This window comes from Prorops nasuta, unplaced genomic scaffold (assembly GCF_024137725.1).
Source record: "Prorops nasuta isolate Cenicafe-Biocafe unplaced genomic scaffold, Cenicafe_Pnas_1.2 PNAS00015, whole genome shotgun sequence".
In the NCBI taxonomy this organism is placed as follows: domain Eukaryota; kingdom Metazoa; phylum Arthropoda; class Insecta; order Hymenoptera; family Bethylidae; genus Prorops; species Prorops nasuta.
Window position 1 is genome coordinate 1,061,012 of NW_027116812.1, and position 23,523 is coordinate 1,084,534.

The 23,523-nt window shown below is 43.2% G+C and overlaps 3 protein-coding genes across 13 annotated transcripts in view; 2 read left to right on the plus strand and 1 right to left on the minus strand.

Annotated features, from left to right (window-relative positions):
- rg (rugose) overlaps nucleotides 1-23,523 on the minus strand; it is a 149,312-nt gene that overhangs the window by 19,816 nt on the left and 105,973 nt on the right. The window lies entirely within an intron of this gene.
- On the plus strand, nucleotides 1,975-4,116 carry LOC136778947 (protein mab-21-like). Its single transcript, XM_066736163.1, has one exon. It carries the CDS (start codon nucleotides 2,325-2,327, stop codon nucleotides 3,516-3,518), a length of 1,194 nt encoding a protein of 397 aa, XP_066592260.1. The 5' UTR covers nucleotides 1,975-2,324; the 3' UTR covers nucleotides 3,519-4,116.
- Nucleotides 5,030-6,855, plus strand: LOC136778934 (protein mab-21). Its single transcript, XM_066736127.1, has one exon. The coding sequence runs from the start codon at nucleotides 5,490-5,492 to the stop codon at nucleotides 6,585-6,587; it is 1,098 nt and encodes a 365-aa protein (XP_066592224.1). The 5' UTR covers nucleotides 5,030-5,489; the 3' UTR covers nucleotides 6,588-6,855.

The following is a 23,523-nucleotide window of genomic DNA, read 5'->3' on the forward strand; positions in this document are numbered from 1 at the left end:
GTCAACAATAATTTACTATAAATTTGCAAAATTCCTGGAGTTACATAATTTTCAAGGATGAATCAGTCGAAGATTGCGAGCAGAAATTTTTATTGGAGTTTTTTAAACGCAGAGCTGAAAAATGATTATTTCAAGATACGTGACGAATTGATGTAGCGTACATGTTATTACAGGAATCTACTGGAAATTCTGTGCACGAGTTTATTTGAATATTGGACATTGGCATGAAAAAAGCAGAGTTCGAGTAACGTCCAAATTATATGCAGCTTTATTGCAAGGGCTTTGATTATTTTCGGCAGGTGCATGATCCTGGAGATGACAAAGAGAAGAAGATACAGCAAACGTTTTTCGTGTGCCGGTTCTGGAGAGCTGCAGCATTTGTGCCGAGCGAATACCGATCGCTAAGACAGATATAGTCGAAATATCAGATATCCAAAGGAGATTTTTTCAGATTACCGCATCCCAGCGTCCATTCTACGATACCCTTCAACCCTTTCTTATCTGAGGAAATCTATACACGTATGCTACAAACGCTTCTCCTCGGTTTCTTACAAAACGTTAATTAAAACAGAGATACCACATTACACATGACACTATTTTCTCAGTAGATTTGCTCTACGTTAATCAGAATTTTTTCGATTTAATAAAATTAGTTGTTAAATGGAAATAAAATCAACGTAAATATTCCTGTAGTCTAATACTAAGGTACTGATTCATAAAAAAAATTTATAAAAAGTTTTAAATGTGAAGAAAAATTAAATTACAGCAATATTTAATTATGTTTGTTTTCAAAGTTATTTAATTTTCCTACCTGTATGATTAGTGACAAAGCAATTTAATTTTACCTTAGTGGTTACCACTGTCTGTCCCCATTAGTAACTGTGTTAAATTATGAAAATTATTTCACACAGCCGGTTATATCGACAGGCAGGTTTCAAGTTCCTATCAGGGTTATGGCATATAATTTTATATTATTCATACGTTATCAGATTAAAACTTGAATATAATTGCCAGGAAACTTTCTTTTACTCGACACTACAGGTATATTCCTGTTTCAAAAGCTAACTTTTTCAATGAGCTTAATATCGCCTGCAAAATGTCACGGAGAATATTTTTATTTTGCAACAGTCAATTTTCTATTTTTTTGTAAGTCAACAGAATAGAACAAATGATACAGATTGATAACGGATCGCCAAAAAAGGACATTTAACTAATTCTTGTCGCAGCGTTTGTTTTTTTCATCAGACGTCGAACTGCAGGGGAAAATGACGCATCGCTGAAGAGGATCTCGCGGGTGTACAAATAATTCGGATGATAAACGAATTAAGTCGAAATGGGATGATGAAAGGCACATTTAGGGTGACTCTGGGGGTGCCGGGGTTTAATTCGTCGCTGGCAGCTACGGAGCGTTTGACCCCTCGAAACGGTCGAGAGCCACCAGCACTAGCGGCACACCCTGAAGAAAAGCTTGGATGCGCAGCGCGTGCTAGACCCATGAATCAAGTCGTATTAGTCAAGAGAGCGCAGCCTACCAATATACCACTCCAGCAGCGTCAACTAGATTGGATTCTCCAGCTTTATTCAATTATCCGTGAACGAGAGCGGAGGTGGATGCTCTCGGACACCGACTAAATCCCAAGCCCATATCTTTCTCTAATTCAAGAAAAATCATGTCAAGAAGAGAAATACTGTAGAATAATTTTTAAAGAGACTGGATTGGAAGAATGGAATTGTTGAAAAATGATCATAGCGAAGTCTTCCCGCGAGGAGTAAATAGAATTTGGGCTTTAGCGTTTTCCGAACATTATGCAGCGGGAGGAAGAGGATGAGGAGGATGAGGAAGCTGAGGAGGAAGAGGAGGAGGATTGGTAGGCGTGGCATGATCGCGCACGCTCCACGTGACCCATTTGTGGCAAAGGCGGGACTTGCGGAAAGGGGCACGCACAACTACAACGGCAGTTGAGCCGGCCGGTGGCCACCGGGTCTCTTCGCGCGCGTCTATCGAAAGCACGTTCGAAGCTCGTTTCAAACTGCCAGGAAATTGTCGATTAGGCACGCGCGCGAGCCACCCGTATCGCTGATCGCGCTTCAACAACCACTCCGGACAAGAAATTTTGTAAGAATCAACGCCCCTCCCCCCTCTGCCCCTCCGACCCCTCCATGTGAAGACACACGCGTAAAAGCTAATCAGGGTTGAATCGACCAAGTTGAGGAAGCATTGGTTCGAGATCAAGAAGAGATTAAGCGCGGAGATCAGGAATCGAGGGAGAAGAGAGAAGAGGGGACTTGGGAGAGGGAGAGAGAAAGGTGAAAGAGAAGAAAGGATGGAGGTCTCTTTCAGCAGGACTGCTGAGGGGATCAACGCATCCTCCATCGTTCCGTTGTTGACGGAGGCTGAACGGGACCCCCAACGTTACCAGGACAGGATGTTGAGAGGGCCGAACATCTTGGGAGGTAAGATGCTGTACCAGATTGGACAGTATTACATCGAACGGGTTCAGACGCGAAACGTTCACGTCCAGAAGAGCATCAGGGAGGTCTGCAAAGTGGTCCAAGACGTGTTGAAGGAAGTGGAGCTCCAAGAACCGAGGTTCATATCGTCCCTCACCGAGTGCAATGGACGGTACGAGGGATTGGAGGTGATCTCACCCGGTGAATTCGAGGTGGTGCTCTACCTCAACCAAATGGGAGTCTTCAACTTTGTCGATGACGGAACTCTACCCGGTTGCGCCGTCCTCAAGTTGAGCGACGGACGCAAGAGGTCCATGTCCCTCTGGGTAGAGTTCATCACTGCTTCGGGCTACTTATCTGCCAGGAAAATCAGATCAAGGTTTCAGACCTTGGTCGCTCAGGCTTGTGACAAGTGCGCTCACAGAGATTTCGTGAAGATGATAGCCGACACCACGGAGGTCAAGCTGAGGATTCGGGACAGGTACGTCGTGCAGATTACGCCGGCATTCAAGTGTTCCGGCGTTTGGCCAAGATCGGCTGCTCATTGGCCAATAGCGCACATCCCCTGGCCACACCCGAATCTCGTTGCGGAAGTCAAGACGGAAGGCTTCGACTTGTTGTCCAAAGAGTCCGTAGCTCTTCAGGGGAAGCAATCGGCCATGGAAGGAGACGCTTGGGTCTTATCGTTCACCGAGGCAGAAACCAGACTTCTTCTAGGTGGTTGTCGCAAAAGATGCCTCAGCATCCTCAAAACCTTGAGAGACAGACACCTCAATCTACCTGGGAACCCTGTCACGAGTTATCATATGAAGACTCTGCTCCTCTACGAATGCGAGAAACATCCTTTGGAGAAAGAGTGGGAGGAGGAGTGCTTGGCCAATAGATTGATTGGCATTTTTTTGCAGCTCATCTCCTGCCTCCAGTGTCGTAGATGTCCCCACTATTTCCTCCCAAATCTCGACCTCTTCAAGGGAAAGTCTCACAGTGGCTTGGACAACGCTTCCAAGCAGGTCTGGAGACTCTTCAGGGAGATTCTCACCAATACTCGTGCGCTGGAAAAGCTTTAGCGCATTAAACTGATTCTTATCTTACTCCTATACAGATTTCCTTCTTGTTATTTCTCTCTTTCACTCCTTTTTTTCGTATCTTCTCCTTTCATTAACATGGAATCGATTTTTTTACCAAATATCATAACTAAATTGTAATGTTGTCATCAAAATGATTCCGTTGAGAAAGAAAACCTTGCAATACTTTGTTCACTTAATTATCCATGCAATGATCCAAAAAATAGTGAACTTTGCAAGTTTCATTTTTTGGTGTCATGGATGCATTTATTATATGTAATAGATATTTCTCAGTTTTAAAAAACTGTTTCGTTCTTTGAAAGCTTTATCAAATACCATTATGATAGACACGAAGTGTTAATTATAATCAAGTGCTTGTACTTTATAGTTTATCGGAATAACGTTTATTGACTTGAATTGTTCATATGTGATATGTTATCTTCATTATTTGAATATTTATAAATCGGTTGGTTTAGATCATAGCTCCCGACGGGAACTCATCCGAGTGTTGTTAGTTGTACATATTTTTTTTATTATTTAAATATTTATTTTTTACCTGCGTTCACCTTGAAAATGTAAGTTGTATATAATAAAAGGAAATTCGAAATATCATTATTCTTTCATCTGTGTGTCCTGTCTCACCTAGAAAATTCTTCTAGTATATAATTATCCTATTTGTTAAAATCTACACTTATCACAGCTCGCTGCGAATTACCAATCATTATTGAATATAACATTCGGTATTAACCTTGCATATATGAAACCTAATTATTATTATAAAAATTGAAATAATTCATTATGTTTTTCACCGAAATAGTTGTTTTGAAAGATATCTGCAAAAGTGTTTATTTTCATTAAGCCCAGATTCCAGATATAACAATTCTTTCATCTTTGAAACTGTATGAAAATTTACAATAAACCTCTCTGAAGAACTCCTTTTTAATTACATTTTAAATCACGTAATATAAAAAATTGAAATCTTTTATAGAATAGCAGAAATGTTCAAGTATTGACGTCCACATTCTAAGATAATTTAAAGTATAACACCCTGTATAACAATCATTCGCTACCATTGATATGCCTTAATTACCCCAAGCACAATCAAAACCTTGATCCAAAGATTCCAGTATCTATACGAGCATACAGTGCAAAATAAATAAAAATGATTTCGAAAAATTTTCTGAGTTGATGGATCATGAAGAAGTATAAGAATTGTGTTGGGAGAAACGGAGGGTAGAGGGAGGGGAGGGAAGAATAGTGCATAATTCATGGATAAGACTCGGCATTAGGAGGGTTAGCAATTTGATAGTCGCGGGTATATATCGTAGAGGTTGGTTCGGATCGATCCTGCCTGTAGGATAAGCTCCACCCATGAGGGAATTCCATTGGTGGAGGGAAGCAGTTGGCTAGTGTGGTTTCCAGGCATGGGCGGCCTGCCTTCAGCAACACGACGCGACGCCTCCCTGTGGGCTTTCGGAGGCGAACGGCAAGAAGAAGGAGGTAAAGGACAGCGCCGCAGTCGACTATCTGCCCCAGCACGGAGAGTCTCTCGTCTGGTCGGCCTCGCTTCCAGCCGGTTTTCATTCGTGTCTCTGCGTAAGACTCCCGCCAAATCACGCAAGGATTCCCACGATTCTTGTTCGTTCTCCGGAAATCTTGGACAACCGCGATGCTCTTTGGAATTTTTGCAGTAACCGAGCGAGAAAAGCCAGCATGATCGCAGACGTGGCAAATAGGCAAAAGAAGGAGTTGGCTGATCAGATGTATCCACATCCAAACAGAAAGGTTTCCCTGATTCTTCGAGGACAAACCGAGGATTAAGTGTGATGGTGATTGATCAGTGACTGTGGCAACTGTGCAGTGTGATTATACGGATGCTACCGACATCGTTAGTATGAGAGACTGCGGGGGACTATAGGATAAGAATTATGCGGTGATTATATCGGAGCGCGAGCCGTCGGCTTGTGGCAGAAGATGTTGGTTCCGGCGGATATGCTGGGATCTCATTCGAAGATGGGATTCCAGATCAATAAATATTTTGGCGAACGCGTGATGACGCGCAAGAGTCAAGTGGCCAAGACCATTCAGGAGGTATGCAGGGTGGTGCAGGATGTCCTGAAGGAAGTCGAGGTGCAGGAGCCAAGGTTCATCTCGTCGTTGACGGACTACAACGGAAGGTTCGACGGACTGGACGTTATTTCCCCGACGGAGTTCGAGATCGTCATCTACCTGAATCAAATGGGAGTGCTGAACTTTGTGGACGACGGCACTCTACCCGGTTGCGCCGTCCTCAAGTTGAGCGACGGACGCAAGAGGTCCATGTCCCTCTGGGTAGAGTTCATCACCGCTTCCGGATACTTATCCGCGAGGAAGATCAGGTCCAGGTTCCAGACCCTGGTGGCCCAAGCTTGCGACAAGTGCAACTACAGGGACTCGGTGAAGATGATCGCGGACACGACAGAGGTGAAGCTGAGGATTCGCGAGAGATACGTCGTACAGATCACGCCGGCTTTCAAATGTGCAGGCTTATGGCCGAGATCGGCTTCCCATTGGCCGGTCCCGAACATACCTTGGCCTCACCCGAACATAGTGGCCGAGGTCAAGGCCGAAGGATTCGACATGTTGTCCAAAGAGTGCATAGGTCTCCAGGGGAAACAGTCCTCCATGGAAGGAGATGCCTGGGCCTTGTCCTTCATCGATGCTGAGAACAGACTCCTCCAAGGGGCCAGCAGAAGACGTTGCCTCAGCATCCTGAAGACTCTTCGGGACAAACACTTGGACCTTCCAGGGAATCCGGTAACCAGTTATCACATGAAGACTCTGTTACTGTACGAGTGCGAGAAGCATCCGTACGAGGCTGAGTGGGAGGAGACCTGTCTAGGTGCTCGAATCAACGGCATCTTCCTCCAACTGATCTCCTGCCTCCAGTGCCGCAGGTGTCCTCACTACTTCCTACCGAATCTCGACCTATTCAAGGGGAAATCGCCCGGTGGCTTGGAGAACGCTGCTAAGCAGGTCTGGAGACTCACCAGGGAGCTCTTGACCAACAGTCGTGCACTCGAGGAACTCTAGTGACATCTCTATATAACTAACATATATACCAGCTGCCACAATTTACACTTCTTTCCAGTGATCTGACTCTGACGATAAAACCTAGTGCCATATGCATAATGTAAGTTTGCAAGCTCCATCAATTGCGAACTTTAGTTAGCTTAAAAAGCTGGCGCAGCCCGATGACATTCTGTATCTGTAATTCTACTTGGCCTGCACGCCAGACATGTGTAAATAAACATACAAGATATTTATTGAACTGTAACGTTATGTGAAATATAGTACTATTATTTACATGGAAGCTATAATCGCGCGTACGTTCATGACTTGTATAACGCAACCCAAACACCAATCCTATACAACTCTTACACGCAAGGTACATCGTACTCGCGCGTGTACCAGAGGATGACCGTAAGGTCTCCGAAAGTCGCGCTGCAGCCGTCGTAGTAAATATTGTTCTCCAAGCGGCGGCCGGCACAGTCGTTAAATGTTTCGTTCGTTCGACGATGAGCGCCGAGCAAGTTAGGCCTCGTAAATTTTACAGTCGCGCTAGCTCTCACACTTTTTTGTCCTCCGTATACTCCCTCGACTCTCGACGCTTCTAACTCTGGTCGGATCGCGCGGTGCAAGGCAAAAGTCAAAATAGCCGAGCGCACAGCACATTTTTTTTGCCTACAGAGAGACGTGTGTATAGCGTACCACAAATAGAACACTCGTCGCGATTACGTCGTCCTCGCGAAGAACTTCGATTTTTCAATCGAGAGACTCTTATGCGTTATTATATATATATATATCTATGAAAGCGAGGAGCGAAGACGCGTACTTGGTCGAATGGAAATTTTCGCCTATGTCACCAACTCGCTTACCCTATCTCTCTGTGTTGCACTCTTTATTGCTAAGTAGTCGAATCTAATCTTAATGTTCCACCGTGAGCGTTTTAAGCAACTGCATGCCACTCGTTACAATTGCCTACAGTCAGCTATCCCAAACAGGTTTCAACCACACTTGGTAATCTTTATGGCTGTATTCAAAACTCTCAATGATTATACGAGTAGCTCGATATACATATATGTTAAGTAATATTGCAAAAGCTCGCTAATCAAGTTATAAAAAGCGCAAGGATACTAAATAACCATGAGGATAAGCTCATCGAAGCAAATTGAGATGCGGTAATTTATATCCTTCGGTTTTCTTGGTGAACTCGCGGAGAAGCTTTTCGCACTCTTCGGAAGGATCTCGCATAATTTGGGGTAATGTTCCGGTTCGTAGATCGCGCATACTGGCAGGCTTTCAACAAACAATTATACCAACACTCGTGTCTTCTCTCGCGTGTGTGCGCCAAGGGAATTTCAACTACTCGGCTCCGTAGCTTATGCTCCTAATGAACGAAATATCTCTGTTACTTGCTTAGATACGTTAATAAATATTCCACCGCTCGGAGAGTCATGCGGCTAAAGAATATTGATGTCTCAATTAATATCTCTACACGCCTCTTCGTTCCTTGCATTACATAAATTGTGCAAATCGCGACTAGACATTACTAGTGAACAAATTCCCGCGTCCAAGTACCTTACAAAACGTTAAGCGACATGTAAATCATCGTAAATAATCGGCCAGATTTCTTGAAGCCTGGAAACTAGCCACAAATCTTGAAATAAAACGACATCTTCTTATTCCTTCTCGTGCAAAACGTCGCGTTAAATCGGATTAATAAAATGTTATTGCCGTGCTCTCTAATTGAGTGGACAGACTTTTAACAATTATTGCATTAATTAGATTTAACAGTGTTAAATGGGAGATATAATTGGCTGACATTTTTCATATCTGTCAGGTAGAATGTATATAGATTCTTATGAAAGAAGAGATATCATTTTCTTTTGCTAAACTTGTTCACGGTTTATTATTATTATTTCCAAGCAACGTGGACTATATATATATAACTAATGTATAAGATAACAGAAAAACTTGCCTGGTTTTGGGAGAAAGTGTAAAATTTCATTTAGAAGTTATCGCGTTTGGATCAGAGAGTTTTCAGGCTGCATCTGTGCACTGAAAACACGATCCTCCCTCCATTCAGGTGCAACGTGAGTAAAGTAGATCGATCTCGTGCCGACTAGCAAAGGGATATAGATTTCGATCTTGGTACTCGAGACTGACTCATGAAAGCCCAAGAAGCATAAAATACCAAATTTCCTGCCTAGTATAACAGCGAACTCGATCGTCTCGTGATTTCAACGAGAAATTTTTTAAGCTCCAAAGAAATTCAGATAAACACTGTACTATATAGCTATATCGATCAACGGTCGAGTATCCCTGCACTGAAAATATCTTAATAGTATGAATACCGAGGACATTGAATAATGGCGAAGAGTGGAGACGACTACGATTTCAATGACTACGGTTGTGTGTCGACAATGCTGTCGCTTCACGAAAAATTAGATAAATATTATAGCTACATGTATATCGATCAGTGGTCGAGTTTCTTTATACCGAGATAGTCTTAATAATCCGGTTACTCAGGACACAAGATATTATCCGAAGAATAAGTAAGACTACGATTTCCGCGGCTCCAATTAATTTCTGAAGATGCTGTCTTCAGGAAAATCATATAAATATTATAGCAATATGTATATCGATCAGTGGTCGAGTTTTCTTCTTGTATACCAAGAAAGTCTTAACATTCCAGTAACTCAAGACGCAAAATATTATCCGAAGAATATAGGTACGACTATGTGTTTCCTCGGCTCCTATTGAAAACTGAAGACGCCGTCTTCAGGGAAGAGGATCAGCCGCGACTGTCGGCACGAGAGAAATTCAGGAAAAACAGCGGCACACAGGTGTTGGCAATAACGCGAGTAAGGATAACTGCCAGTTTTTTGTCCATTTCCTTCTCTTGGCTCTTTTTATTCAGCGATGTGAGAAACTCGAAGAAGAGAAAGAGGTAAGAGGTGAGGGGTGGGGAGAGGGAATTTATGCGGGCGACCAAAACCGGACGAGCGTTAGGGCGAGTTCTAATGAGAGTCGGAGAAGCCGAGATAAGGCAGTATTCGTCCATACATTCCTGTCCGGTTTCCCCTCTCCGTTTCTACCGCATATCCCCCCCCCCCCTAAGCCCTCCTTACCACCGGCTTTTGTCTTATTATTTTGCCGGCAGGTATATCTCTCCTCTACAAGGCTCCGAGGGAACTCCGCATATAAACATCGCGGCTTTATCTCAAGCTTTTATAGCGAAGGTCCTACAGGATTTCACCTGGAGCTCCACGATCTACCTACGCCTTTTGCTTTGCTCTTGTACAATTTTTAACCTTCTCCCTCGCACTCGCTCTCGCTTTCCAGCAAAAACTTCTTCCTGTCCTTGGAACGGCGCGTCGAAGGGCAAATCGCAATTCTTATCCTGCCAAATGCTTTCGCGTGGTCTTTTCCTCGAGATTCGACGGAGCGAGAGTCGATGGGGTATCGGTCGTTAAGGAAGGACCTAAAAAAAGGTCGATTAACGAGCATGAAAATTAAGAGATACCGTGTGAAGAGCGTAGCGTCTGTTAATCTCGCTGAAAAACAAGCCTCGCGAAAAGGTCTCATGCTGCATGCAGCTATCAACTTTCCGTTCCTGTCCTTTTTCACCTTCGCCAATGAGCGCGGAAACGTTCGAAATATTGCACGAGTCATCCAATCCGAGCAAGAGCTCATCTCGGTAAAATCTAATAAGAGCGCTTAACGGCAACCAGCAATAATTATATATCTCGCAGGACTCCGCATATTTCTTAGCCACAGGCCTTTTTCCAACTCTCCTCTAATTTACTCGGATTTATTTCAACCCTGATTATTCTTTATTGAACATGCGAGGGAAAATTAAATAATATTTCATGTAATTCTAGATTTTCTTTGATAAGTATATAATAAGCGTGTGAATGTTTTTCTCTTCATTTTTTATTTTAGTTTCTTCAAATGCGAGGGAACATTTATTTGTTCGGTTTTATCATAAAAAAAATGTTTAACGTTACAAAGGTCCTGCTGATTTTGTCGAAATTCCCGGTGGTGCTTATTTTCCATCAAGATTAGTAGGCCCGTTCGATCTTTACACAACACGACACAAGAGCGGTGTCTCTTAATTTTATTGGTCGACCATGCAGGACCCACTCGCACCCCTTCCCAGGTCCCTGAGAGAAAAAAACACGAGGCCTTACCCACCTGTAACGCGATACCACACGATCACCTTTTTTCTCCTTTTACACACATGCGCGTGTTCTCTTCCCAGTAAGACCTCGAGAATGGGAATTGCAAAAATAACGTGAGTACGGAGTACAGATAAAACGTCATAGGATCATTTCGAGTCTTTAAGAGAAAAGGAACTGGAAGAAACCACAGAGAAACTGCAGAATATTCGCACGAGAAATAATTACAAAAAAATATATATACCTGCACCGGTATAAAAACAATTGAAAGCATCGAGAGAAATTGTAGAAAGTATCATTCGCAATATATACTACAATCAGCCTCCAGCAGAGATCGAGTTACAGGCTACGAAGATTGAATAATTAAATAATATTAAGCATCGAAGATGCATTCTAGAAGAGTCACATGTGTTCGGTTGTCTCTCTTAGGCAGTCACCCCCACACTCGAGACCACTTTACCGGACGCTTTATCCCGCGGCCCGTTACAGCTTTATGAGCGAAACCACTTAGTGTATCGCTCTTGCTGGCTGGTTGGGGTCATTGCATGTTGATGTGAAACATTGATGAGCCAGCAGCAGCGAGGCCGATCTCGTGAGTCTCGATATCAAGCTTTGTCACGCGAACTTTCCCCAATGTCTTGTAGGAACGGTATGCCAACTCCACGAAAATCATGAGAAAAATACAATGACGTATCGTGTATATCTATATAGCGTTCGCTAATGGTTACAAGAATTAAATAGTTTGCTGAAAAACCTTGCAGCGAAGAATCTTCATTGAATTTGACACGAAACGTTTAACGAGGAGGAATTAAGGTTGCCTAAATCGATACGTGCGATAAGACTATAATATATATATATATATATGTATAGTGGGCGTCGCTCGCATCGTTGAAAGGAATGACACGCGGAACGGAACGTCGACGCAGCAGTCACAGTGGGTGGATGGAGGTGCGCGCGAGATAAGGTAACTGGTGAAATAATCTCCGTTTTATGAAGTTCCGCGCATAAGCTTATCAGTATTGGCAATAATCGCATGCTGCCTCGCGTGCTTAGCTTAACGATCATCGACCGTTGACGATACGACAAGCCAGCGGATCACCGAATCTACCAAGTAGCGTCAATTAACGATTTCCTTTACACACTCAGCCATATCCCAATTTTTATGAATCCATTCTCCGTGCTTCTTATCTCCTAACCCGCCGTATGTGTGATCCCAGATCGGCTCAACAGTTTTTTTTGCAACTTTTATGATTATATTGGTTGGTTGCTTCTTTTATGTCGCTGCTCGAATGCCAAGTTGATTCTGTTAAATTGCTAGTCTCTTTTTTTCTATATTAGGTTTTCTATGTTTTTTAAAAATGGCAGTATTTTGCGATTAATATCTCATTTGTTACTGAATATTTTTGTGTCGTTAAAATGTTTCATCCCGATTATCATCATATAATATATTATTATAAATCCTTACGATTATATTGACTCGTTGTGCTTCTTTTATGAATACTACTCGAATGCCAAGTTGATTCCGCCACATTATACTAGCTTCTCCCTTTTTTATATTAGGTTTTCTACGTTTGTTAAAAATGGCAATATTCGACGCTTGAACATCTCATCTATTACCGAATATTTTTCGAAATCGTTGGAACATTTCAACGCAACCATCATCGTAATATATATCATCAAATAATAATACACTAGAAGGCTGTTGGGTGAGAGTTTAGCGAGTTTCGATCAGAGTCGGATAAAAAGCGTAGCATCGCGTCTCGTCGAGTGGGTGAGAAAAGTTGCATTGGCATCCGGTGATCTGGTTAATGTCCTGCTGGGACCCGCCACGATCCTTCGTGTCGCGGCTCCTTTCTTCCATCATCGCCAAGAAACCTAAAGCTCCCTCCGATTCAAGGTCTCTTCCTTCCGTTGAGTCAATCTTTTGACGTTTCAAGATAGATCGCGACAAATGCGACTAAACGATGTCCACAAATCAGCCAGTTGCTACCACCACTCCCACGCTTTTCCCTCAACAACTTTTTATAGTAGATCGAACACTCAACCACTTGATTTTTATCGCTTCTACATAGTAATTCTAAGCAGCACTTTAGCTCTCAAAGTATTCCCCTAGGAGCCCTGATCAGCCACCGCCTCCTCGATATTTTTAAGTCAAAACTAAGTTTAACGAGAAAGAGAAGCGTCGCACAGCATTCTGAGATTACACAAGTTTCGCTTCCTGCCTGGCCTGCCATTTTTCACGTCTCGACCGAGCCACTGCTGCGCGCTCGGAGCCTCAAATTGATACAAACGATCACAGTTTTGATGACTCCCAATTCGATAGAGCTCACGGGGTTTTAAAAAATTGGACGGAGCCTCGACGAGCATTAAGACAATTTTTATCCAACGATCTTCCTGAATGATTAACGAGAGAAATTCATAATTCGCATCAGCTATGAATTTTTCATCTCCCCGAGTGACCCCGCTAGTGAAATTACTACTGCTTCAAAATTACAACCCTCTTTCCGCCCTAAAAGTCTGTGGGGAAATTCAATTGCTCCGCGAGGCTCGAAAGGGTTAAAAGTCTTGAGTGCCGATTAAACATGATTTATCGTCGTTGAAAAGACGATTAAAATTTTCTATCCGCTATGCGGGATAACTCGTAAAACGCGAGAGATATTATGAAAACTACGACGTCGCTATGTATATATATATATATATATATATATATGACAATATGAGCGAGCGGTAGTTGATGAGAAAAGAAGAAAAAAAAAACACGCACATGGAATAAACTGCGTCTTCCTTGAATTGTTAAATCGAAATTTGATTAGTTCCGGGGGTCAACGCGGAGATTTATGTTTCGACATGGAAAGATGGGGGGGGGGGGATTGAGGGGTAGGGAAAATTCGGCAGGCATGTGGCATTTCCCGAGGGATTTCAACTCGTGGGAAGAGAAGTGGGGGTGGCGTAGGTGGAGTGCTACGGAGGGGGGAGGGTGCGACGAACATCACTCTATTTCTGGCGATGGTGTTGCTTTGAAAAAGTGGAGGAGGGAGTGAGGGGAAGGGAAAATGGATGCATCCTTTTGGTTGAATTATCGCTAGCTGTCCTACAACACCTCCCCCCTCCTCTCACTGCTCTGCTCTGTTTCCTCGACACTTGTACAATGTTCCCTTTCCGATTTTACGTTTTAAATTTCTCTCTTCTTCTTCTTTCACTACCCCCCCCCCCCCCCCTCTCACCTTTTACGAGCTTCCTCGTGTCTCTCATTAAACTCGCGCCGTGTCTTCTATTTCTGTATATTCCCGAATATCCCATCCTCCCCATCATTATTTTTCAGGGTTTCCAATTATTCATACACTATTGTCCCCTTGCCCCCTTTCTGTTTCTCCACGTTGTAAAATTAAGTATCGAGGTCTGCATCTACTCGTCTTTCTTTAGTTTTACTTTCTCTCGCACTCGGGACACATCAGTTTTTCGTGGCCAAAACCCATCTGGTATATCGCCTGTTTACGCTCGTAACTTCAAAGAACACGCCTGCCTGGTCTATTTAACAATGTCGCACAGTGTACCATGGCACGATAAAGTAAAAGCTGGATCGGCTGTCACCAAAATGGCTTCCCTTTGGAGATAAAATCGAAAACTTTACTTACCCATCGCACGGGATCGTCAGTGTTGGGTAAACGAAATAAGGAACGGGCGAAAGCAAATGTTACTCACCTGAAATCAGAAAAGGGAGAGAGAAAAGTTACAACGAGAATTATCTCGAAAGCTTCGAAAAATATAAAGTCGCTTTCTTCGGATTGATCCGGCAAAAGTTTTTTAAACAATCGGATAATAACTGTTGGTCCGACATTGGGATTTAAAAGTAAAGCAAATGGAAGTAATTTCGTCTCGATTCGGAATAAATCCGATGAAATGGGACAACGCGCGTGATATATATAAATCCGGAGAAATTATTATGCAGGAGCAGAGGCATGTTAACGTCATTTTGCACGTGAGTGACTACCGGTCATTTCGCGTTACCATCAGCCGTGAATTTTTTTCCTCCAAGACGTCCATAAACCGAACACATTAAACCTCTAACAGCACCACCCACAATTTCAGCATTCCCTGCACGAACGAACCTCGTGCACTCTGAGAATTCACTCGCTATTCTTTCTGCCATTCTCTTATATTTACCATGCCATTTGCAGTCTACGTACTATTTATTTACTGTCCTACAGAACTTGTAATTTTTCCTAACGTCAACCAATTCAACTTGGCTTTCAAAGTAAGTATACAACCACTCGCATATTTTTCTTCCGTTTTTTCTTTACTTTTATTTTCTATACCTTTTCACGATTTTCAAATCTTGTATATATATACCAAGGAGCAGTGACTTAAAAAATGGTAGAAAAGAGTTTGGGAAAACGTTGTCCGATCGAGATCGAAATCACAAGATACGCGTGCAGCAGGTAAAAACAGATTGGCGACGGCGGTTGAGGTACAAATGGGTTGTCTCGCAGACTTTTCATCGAGAATGGTAAAAATGATCGGCAAGAACAAAGCCGGCTGATAAACGGGAGAGGCTCATTGTTGTCGAGTTGTTTGCGAGCTGTTTGGCTAGCAGGACGTTTTGTGCGTCTCGATGTTCACGCTGGGTCCTGCGGGGAAAGGATTATCCGAGAAATCCTTTAATGGCATTGTTGGCATTTGAATAACACGAAATATGATACGAGATCTAACCCTGGCTAAGCTGCTGCAGGACTCGTACGACCCTCCGGTGTTGGATTTCTCTTCTGCTCTCTGCACGTTTTTGTCCTCGCCGGATTAATTGTTGGCAGGCTCGTTGATACGCACAACGCGATACCAAAGAAATATTTGTCGATGCTTCTGCTCGTTTACTGTTTTACGAATATAGCCTGGAGTAAATTACGTCATTCTATGTTCGATAATAAAATTAATTAACAGTTGTTTCATAAATATCGTTCAATTCCATAAATATATATATATATATATATATATATATAGTCGAAGCACTTTTCGTTGAAAATCGAATTTACTTGAGCAAGAAATATACGTTAGAATTATTCTCTCCTTAATGCAGAAATTGAAGCGAGAAGTGTGATCGGATGGGAATGAAGTCATCGAATAGCAAGCAACCCCAACAAGACTACCGGCTCGGAAACAATCACATTATACTTTGCGCATCAAGCCGCTGTATAGTCCACCCTCCACGCCCGACACCCCCAGCATCCCCCTTTGAATAAATTCACTAATGTAATGTAATGATTCCTTATTCCTTTAAGCTTCCTGCACACAGCAAACCCAACACCCTGCTCCTCTTTTTTACATCACGTACTTCATCGACGTAGTCCTCCATTTAAAATTTATTAGAATAAAAAGGAACTCACAGTTAATTTCCATTGTTTCGACAAGAAAACTCTGAAATTTTATCAACGTGTCTCGCAGGAGAATGTTCAAACAATTTTGCGAGACATAGTCCCTCTCTGCATACTAACACAGCAACAACGCGTTCATTTCTATTTATATATATATATATATATATGTATAATATTGCAAGAAAAACTCGTTAAACCTTGAGAAGGAAAGAGATCGGGCGCTGTGAAGGAAAATTGTGATTGGGAGAAGATTCATGGTGCGATCGGGAGTATAAATGACGTGGAGTGGTCCGAGGGGGATGATACTTGAGTTTCTCCGGAGAGAGGCTGCGGAGCTCGCGCAGGACGCACGGCACACCCCTGTTTCCCATAAAACAAGCCATGACATCGTGCGCAGTGAAGCGACCACGTGTGACGAACGCCGAAGAGCGCACCGATCTCTGCGTCTCGTTACATCCGTCACGAGCGTCGGCCCGTAAAATTAGCGCCACCTGCCACCCTCCAACTGCAGAATCCCGGTCAGCCAGCCATTCTGAATCATCTCGATCTATTTAATGCATTTATAATAGGAGATTTAACGACCCCGGTTCGCGCAGTGGATCACCCTAGAAACTCCACGAGGATCTATCTTATCCGTTCGTCCGAAAAGTTGACGTTAAAATTTTATAGTAGGAAGAGGGGAGGGGGTGGAATATTACAAAGTAACATAAACGCAGAGCGGTGGATGGGCGAGGAGGGAGAAGAGGAAGCGGAGCATACGAAGTATATCTTTTACGATCGGAAGGAGGAGGCGAGAATAAGGCGAGTAGGAAGCGAAAAGAAGGGACTGAAAGGTTTGTCGGCAAGATCAAAGGACTGCCACGCCTCCGAACCGCCTCCTCTAATCATCGACTCATTACTCATTAGCCCTAATGAGCCACGCGCGCCATCTATTTTTCCCGGCTCGCGGTGACCGAAACACACCTCGCACAATCATACCAGCCCGTCACAAATTTCACGTTTCTTCCTCCGGCCAAACTTCGTACTAATAACGTACACCGGTTAAAGTTGCGGGACGGAGAAACGGCACGCGAGTTTTCAACTATACTCGCACACTCCGAGCGTTGTTCTTCGGAATCGATAAAAGAGGCCGGTTCGCGCGTGCTTGTTGATTTCGCCATGGGGATACAACAGGCTTGTCAACGCGTTCGCTTTATTTCACTTACGGACTATTATCTTATCTCTCTCTTTTCATCTCCCGCTTTTCCCTCGACTTCCTCTCACCTTGAGTATCACACTCCGTCGCGTTGCGAGTTTTAAACGAGCGGCGTAATCCTTTATCGTTGCCATCGCGCACCGCGAGCTATTTCGCATTCTCCTCACAATTCAATTTGCAAAGTTGTGCGTGAACGAGAGAAAAAGAGCGAGGGGGGGGAAAAAAGAGAAAAAAAGTGGCGAAACTGTGGACATGGAGGAAATTTACGAGGAGGAATTTTTTAACCGTCGATGCCTCAACGGTTTTTCACTAAGGGTTGTTCGTTAAATTAGGTGGTTTATGGGCGAATTAAGAAACTTAACGACCTAATCAGAAGAGCCGCGACGTGGTTTACGTGAGTACCTATCTCGACGCAAACTCGACGCCTCGGGAGCTTCTAAACTCCACTCGCTTTTATCTTCGCCGCTCTCAACTACCATACCAAACACGTACTTTTACTCGGCCGAGTGATGATATAGTGGTACATGGAAAAACAAAGTAATCACTGTTGAGTTTCATCAAGCATCAGGAACCTTCGGGTTTCCAACGTCGAGGTACGGACGCTACGGTATATACGCATTATCACGCACACATATATACAATAAATATTATTTAAGAGAGAAATAAATATACAGACGTCGGTTATTAATTTCTACGACCAGAGAAGAAAATATGGTCGGTAAGAAAATAAATTGGGAGAAAAGCGTTATTGGAGTTGTGTTTTCCTATAAAGGGAAAGCTGGCGATAAGATTGCTGATGGGAGAGATAGCCTCGCGGTGTAGTGAGTGATAGAAAGTGAGGAGGAAAAAGAGGAAAGAAGAAAGTTTGAAGAGCTTCGGTGTCCCGGGGCTAGTGTCAACGTTTGACTTTACGAGGGAGCTGGCAGGCACGAGAATGGCCGAATGGGCCCAGCTCGCAGGGGTCCCGGCTAGCACACAACCGCACAACGGGCCACCCGTCGCGTCGCGTACTTGGCCCGGCCTCTCCAACACTCCCGGACGAATCAATGCTATCCTCCCCATCCCGTCCCGTTCCCTCCGTGTGTCCGTAGTGCACAGCTATTCTGATTCCTGATACACCCCGCTGTAGGTATACTACATAGTTGCATTTCTATTAAATCGACGTCAATCACGCCATCTCGCTGAGCTTCATTCCTCTGCCTGCCAAGTCAGGGTGGCCTGGACCCTAAGAACAAGCTGCTTTTTAATTCATTGGAGGAAGAACGCGTGGACCGCGGCCTCGATTCATTATTCTTTTACCGACTTTTTAGTGTCATTAGCGAAATACGCTAAATTCATCTTACGTGAAATTAGAGGTAGGTTTGTGCGATAGCAAGCTTTGCATTTTTAAGCTTCCTAATTTTTAGGATGAATTATATAATGTTTGGGGAAAATAAATAAGTAAGAATTAAAGGTAACTAATTATGATTTAATATTGGATGAGAAATTGCAAATAAGAATATGATTAAATACTTCAGTGAGACCATTTTTTCATCATCATGCACGATTTTTCGTTTGATTTTTGGTATTTGCAGTATTGATATCTTAAAACTTAGTTTTTCTTATCATTCTCCAGTAAAAATGACCTTTCCCCTGTTAATATAATATAGCAGATTTTTTGCTATATATGTATCTCTTTAATTGAAAAACGGAAAACACATGATTAACAAAAAACAAAGAATTCAAAGATTGCTATATGTCTAATATTTGATGAAATTTAAATTTTATCCACTACTTGCTTTAATAGAATTATCGTTAAGAGATATATAACGTTGATTTAAAATTTACTTTTTATCTATAGAGTAGAGTGGATATAAGCTGAGACACATTGGCAACGCTATACGCAAACTTACCGATGAAAGGATGAATTATAAAACAAAAAAATCAATCAGTCCCAAATCTTAGCTGATGATAGGCAATAACGCTATAAATAACATATACAAAATTAAAAAACATGTGAAAACTAGAATCAAAAATCATATAGAAATATCTATAAATTCCCTTTCTTCTTTTATTCTCTCACGAAATATTTTCTGCCCGTTATTCGATAAAAGTGAGAAAAAATCCTTTTACGTGGATGGGTATCATTTCGTGACAACGGCTGGATGATCCTGCGTTATTCGCACGCGCGCGACAGAGTTCACCGTATCCCTTTTTTTTACTTCCACTGTTTTCCACGGAGAGTATAATATGCGTGAAGAAGATGGGCTGGTATAGATAAGTGAAACTTCGGGTTGGCCGACTGCGGCAGGTATCGGGGGCCCACCGTCCGCGCGCTCATTTAAATTCGGGAGCCGAATAAGTCTTGGGCCCAAAACGAAATCTTTGCACGAGAGGGCTGCAATAAATATAGAATTATAGAATTTCACGTCGGTCCGCATTAGATACAGGGCGTTTAATGAGAAAAGAAGAAAAATCCTTGGTAGAAATTCTAGCTGGTCGAGATGCTAATTACCGAAGAGCATTCGACCGTTTCGCATATGTTAATTGGAAATTTGATATTAAAAAAGAATTAGAGATGATATATAGTATAATAATAAGGGGAAGGCACAGCAAAAGACGAGTATCCTGCGAAAGAGCGGGATAAGGTCGATGTGGAGGATCGGACCTGTTTGATTTAATTTCCGAATGCCGGCACGATCAATCTCGAGTCGAGACATCGGCAGCAGCATCTTCGGGGCCTCGCAGCGTGACGAGATTTTATCTGTGGAGAGGTCGCAGAAGTCCGGCTAGAAAGTCTCGGTGAAAACAGGATGAGGAAAAGGGAAGAGGAGCCAGAGAGAGAGAGAGAGAGGGTTTGGAGATTAAAACAATGCGGTCGGTCAGATAACGCGGGTGTGACAGCTCTCCCTCCAGAAGACTTAACGAGGTCCCTCTAATAAATAACCACTCCCCACCCCTCCCCATTTTGGGCCTTAAAACACGAGGAGTCACGAGGAGGGCCCTAGTAGAATGGACCCGAGGGAAGATGGATGTCCTCCCAGGCGCCGCCGTCACCTCGATATTTCTCGTCCAAGAAGCTACATCAAGTCTGGACCGTCCAAACTGCGACGACACCTTCCGCAAGGAAAAAACTCCGAGAAATCCCCTTCGCTCAAATTCTTTTCTCCCAACTTCGAATCACGAGCCCCCGGACTTTGGCATCATTAGCAACACACATATCATTTTCTTGCTTCGTGCCTGGCGTCACTCCAACGTTTTCTTATACCAAACGATTCTCCCTCAAAATCCATTCCGGCTCGCGCTCGAACCCTACAAATCCACGGACGCGTTTTATCGATGAACATTTTTTGGTAAAAAATAAGGATGTAATATCAAAGTAAGGTTGACAGTGGCTGTTTTAGTCGGGACCACAGCATGGCAGCGCGTTACCTGCGTAATATACAGCTCACTGTATATCACGGTATGGCGCGGCCAAAGGACGTTTATGGGCGTAGCTGAAGCCGGCTTTTGTAGAACAACACACCTTCTACATTGTCAGGTGTCTCCAAACCACGGGAAACAAACGCCCACGCCAGCTTCACTGCGCTCGATACTGGACAAACCGATCCGTGCGTGTACATTGAAACTGAGAAATTTCGAAAATCGAAAGAAGAGGGAGAGAGGGTTCTTACGCGTATACTTGAAAAATAGTTGATTTCTGAGAATAAAATTTCCATTTCCAGTGCCACGATTATTGATGGTCGATCAAATCTTTCTTGACGCGTTTGCATATTTACTGGATTATTATTGCAAGACCGATCCAATATCATACTCGTAACATCTTTAATGTTTTCCAGTACCGATGAGAGACGTCCGCACAGCAAATCAAACGAAACTTTTAATTGCCTGACGTGTTTACGGCTCCTATAAAACAATGAATGGGCCGGATGTAAGGCGGCAGAAAAAGCCATGAAACGCGATCCGGCTGAATCGGATGGACAAACAGTCCTATTGGACTCTCGAATGCCGGTATATCATGTTTATGGGCCACCCTAAGCTATTCTGTCTCAAGATCTTGGATGATGTTGTTTCACGGAATTCGTAGAATCTTTTTCCTCCTGAGAATCTTGATGGATACATTCGAGAATTATTGTCTTGATAATAAATCTTGGTCGCGGATAATTTAGCCAAATTTTTCTAACTTATTCAGATTACACCGCGATTGTAGCTGTGCAATTATTTATCTTCATCTTACACTACCATCTTGCTAGAGACTGTTGGTCATAGTTGTGTGTAGAATGTGACATTGGAACCTGTGGCTTGTGCATTTTTAAGTACAGACACGAAACACGTTTACCAATGATCCGTTCTCCATGGGCAATTGTACATATAGCTATATGTAGTAAATACATATATACATAGCATGTGTTCGAGAATGTATTTTGCTTATGCCTCTATTATCCTGAAACAATCCTTAAGCCAAACGTGTACAAAGAGCGGTTCAAAAACTATCGTACTCTATCAAAATTTCACTTTACAAGAATCCTATTCCTCAGGATAGTGTAAGAACACACTTAGAAACTCGCGTGGGAAAACTTGAGACCTTGCAAAAACTCCATCCCCGTAAATGGCGAATGACAGTTTAGCTTCGTGCAAAATCTTGGAATAATAAAATCGAGAAGATTAAAGTTGATAAATATATATACCTATAAAATTCGAAGGCGAGAGCAGTTAGACTACACTGAAATATATCCTGAAGAATTAAACCAAAATTACACGTGTACCAGAGTAAGGAGTTTCGGTAGTCAGGGTAACAACGACCAAACTCTTGGTAGTCGGCACACTTGTTAACGCTCCTCGGCCTTTACCAGGCAAACCTTCAAGGTCAAGGAATAACTCAAGAAGCAAAAGCGGAGTTCATTGCAGCTCGGCCAATCTCGTACAGTTTCGCGAAGTGATACCCAGCACCTGCGAGAATTAATCGCTCTTGCTTCATCTATTCATTCTATATTTTCACTACCCGAAGAACCTGACGTAGTTCAAACGACATAAATAACAATAAAACGCTTAAGACTCTGAATCGTTGAGATTATAGTTTTAGTAGGAAATTTGATGTAAACATTGGCGCGGATGTGGGAATTGGCAAAGGTGGAAGTCCAGGAAGGAACAGAAGGTTATTTGGGAGGGGGAGTTGAAGTGGCCGCACTGGTCCCAGTGGCCACAGCGCGGAGCAGTGATGGTCGTGCAGAGATAGTCGCTGAGTCCGCGTTGTTGGAACAAAATTCGAGTTGCGATGTCTGAGGCCGCGGGGGGCGCCGGCGCCGGCGCTGACGCTGACGCGTAAAATCCCTGCCTTATGGGCCTTTCCCCCTCCCTCTTCGATTCGTGGGCCCGGACTCTGAACGAAAGCAGCACCCCCCACTCCAGTCCGCGCCAGCAACCATACCGACTCTCCTCGCCTCGTACATACTCGTAGTCCGCTGGATACCGCACTGACTTTTGTTTTAAAGCTTCTCAACGATCCCTCGATCTCATGATAAATGGCAGCCGCGTGCATAAATGCCATCAGGCCCTCCCCTCCCTTCTGCCTCTTGCTATATGCAACACGGTGACACTCCAACGGACCCATTCGTTAAACTCGCAGCAAACCATTTTTCTTCGCATCAAACTGCCAGTTTGCGTAAGTGGATGGAATCTTTGCTGCGGTATATATATAGTTTACTGAATATTCTTCATTGTTATCATCATCGTCATCAGGAAATAAAGTAAAACGGTATCAAGTTGGGGCCTTGTGCGAAAGGTACAAGTTTTTCAGGTAAGTGGTTGCTGGTGTAGAGATTAGTTTAGGCGTACGTATACGTGTAACGTTGAGCCTCCGTGTGCGTTTGGGAGGAGAGGTATAATTGAATGTTTTGTATAATTAACCTGCGCCATAACTCAAGGTACGTCGCGCCTCCAGCCGCGGGGCGCGGGCCCCCTTCCCCCTCCCTTCCATGCACATCAGGCGAGCGCATCCGTGTATTCGCGGATGTGCATCTATTCAGCATCGCTGCACGAATAAAAATAGTTCGCACTCGCTTGCTTTTATTTAATATTTCGCTAATATGTTTAACTGAAATTTATGCAGATTTTTTATTTCGATATATATAGTTATTATATCAGAAGCTGGCTTTAAATGATATGTACAGCGATTCTTTTTTATCAAACTCGCGTAAGTTGCATCGCGTGATGCATCTACTCGTGAATTCAGTGGACCAACTAAC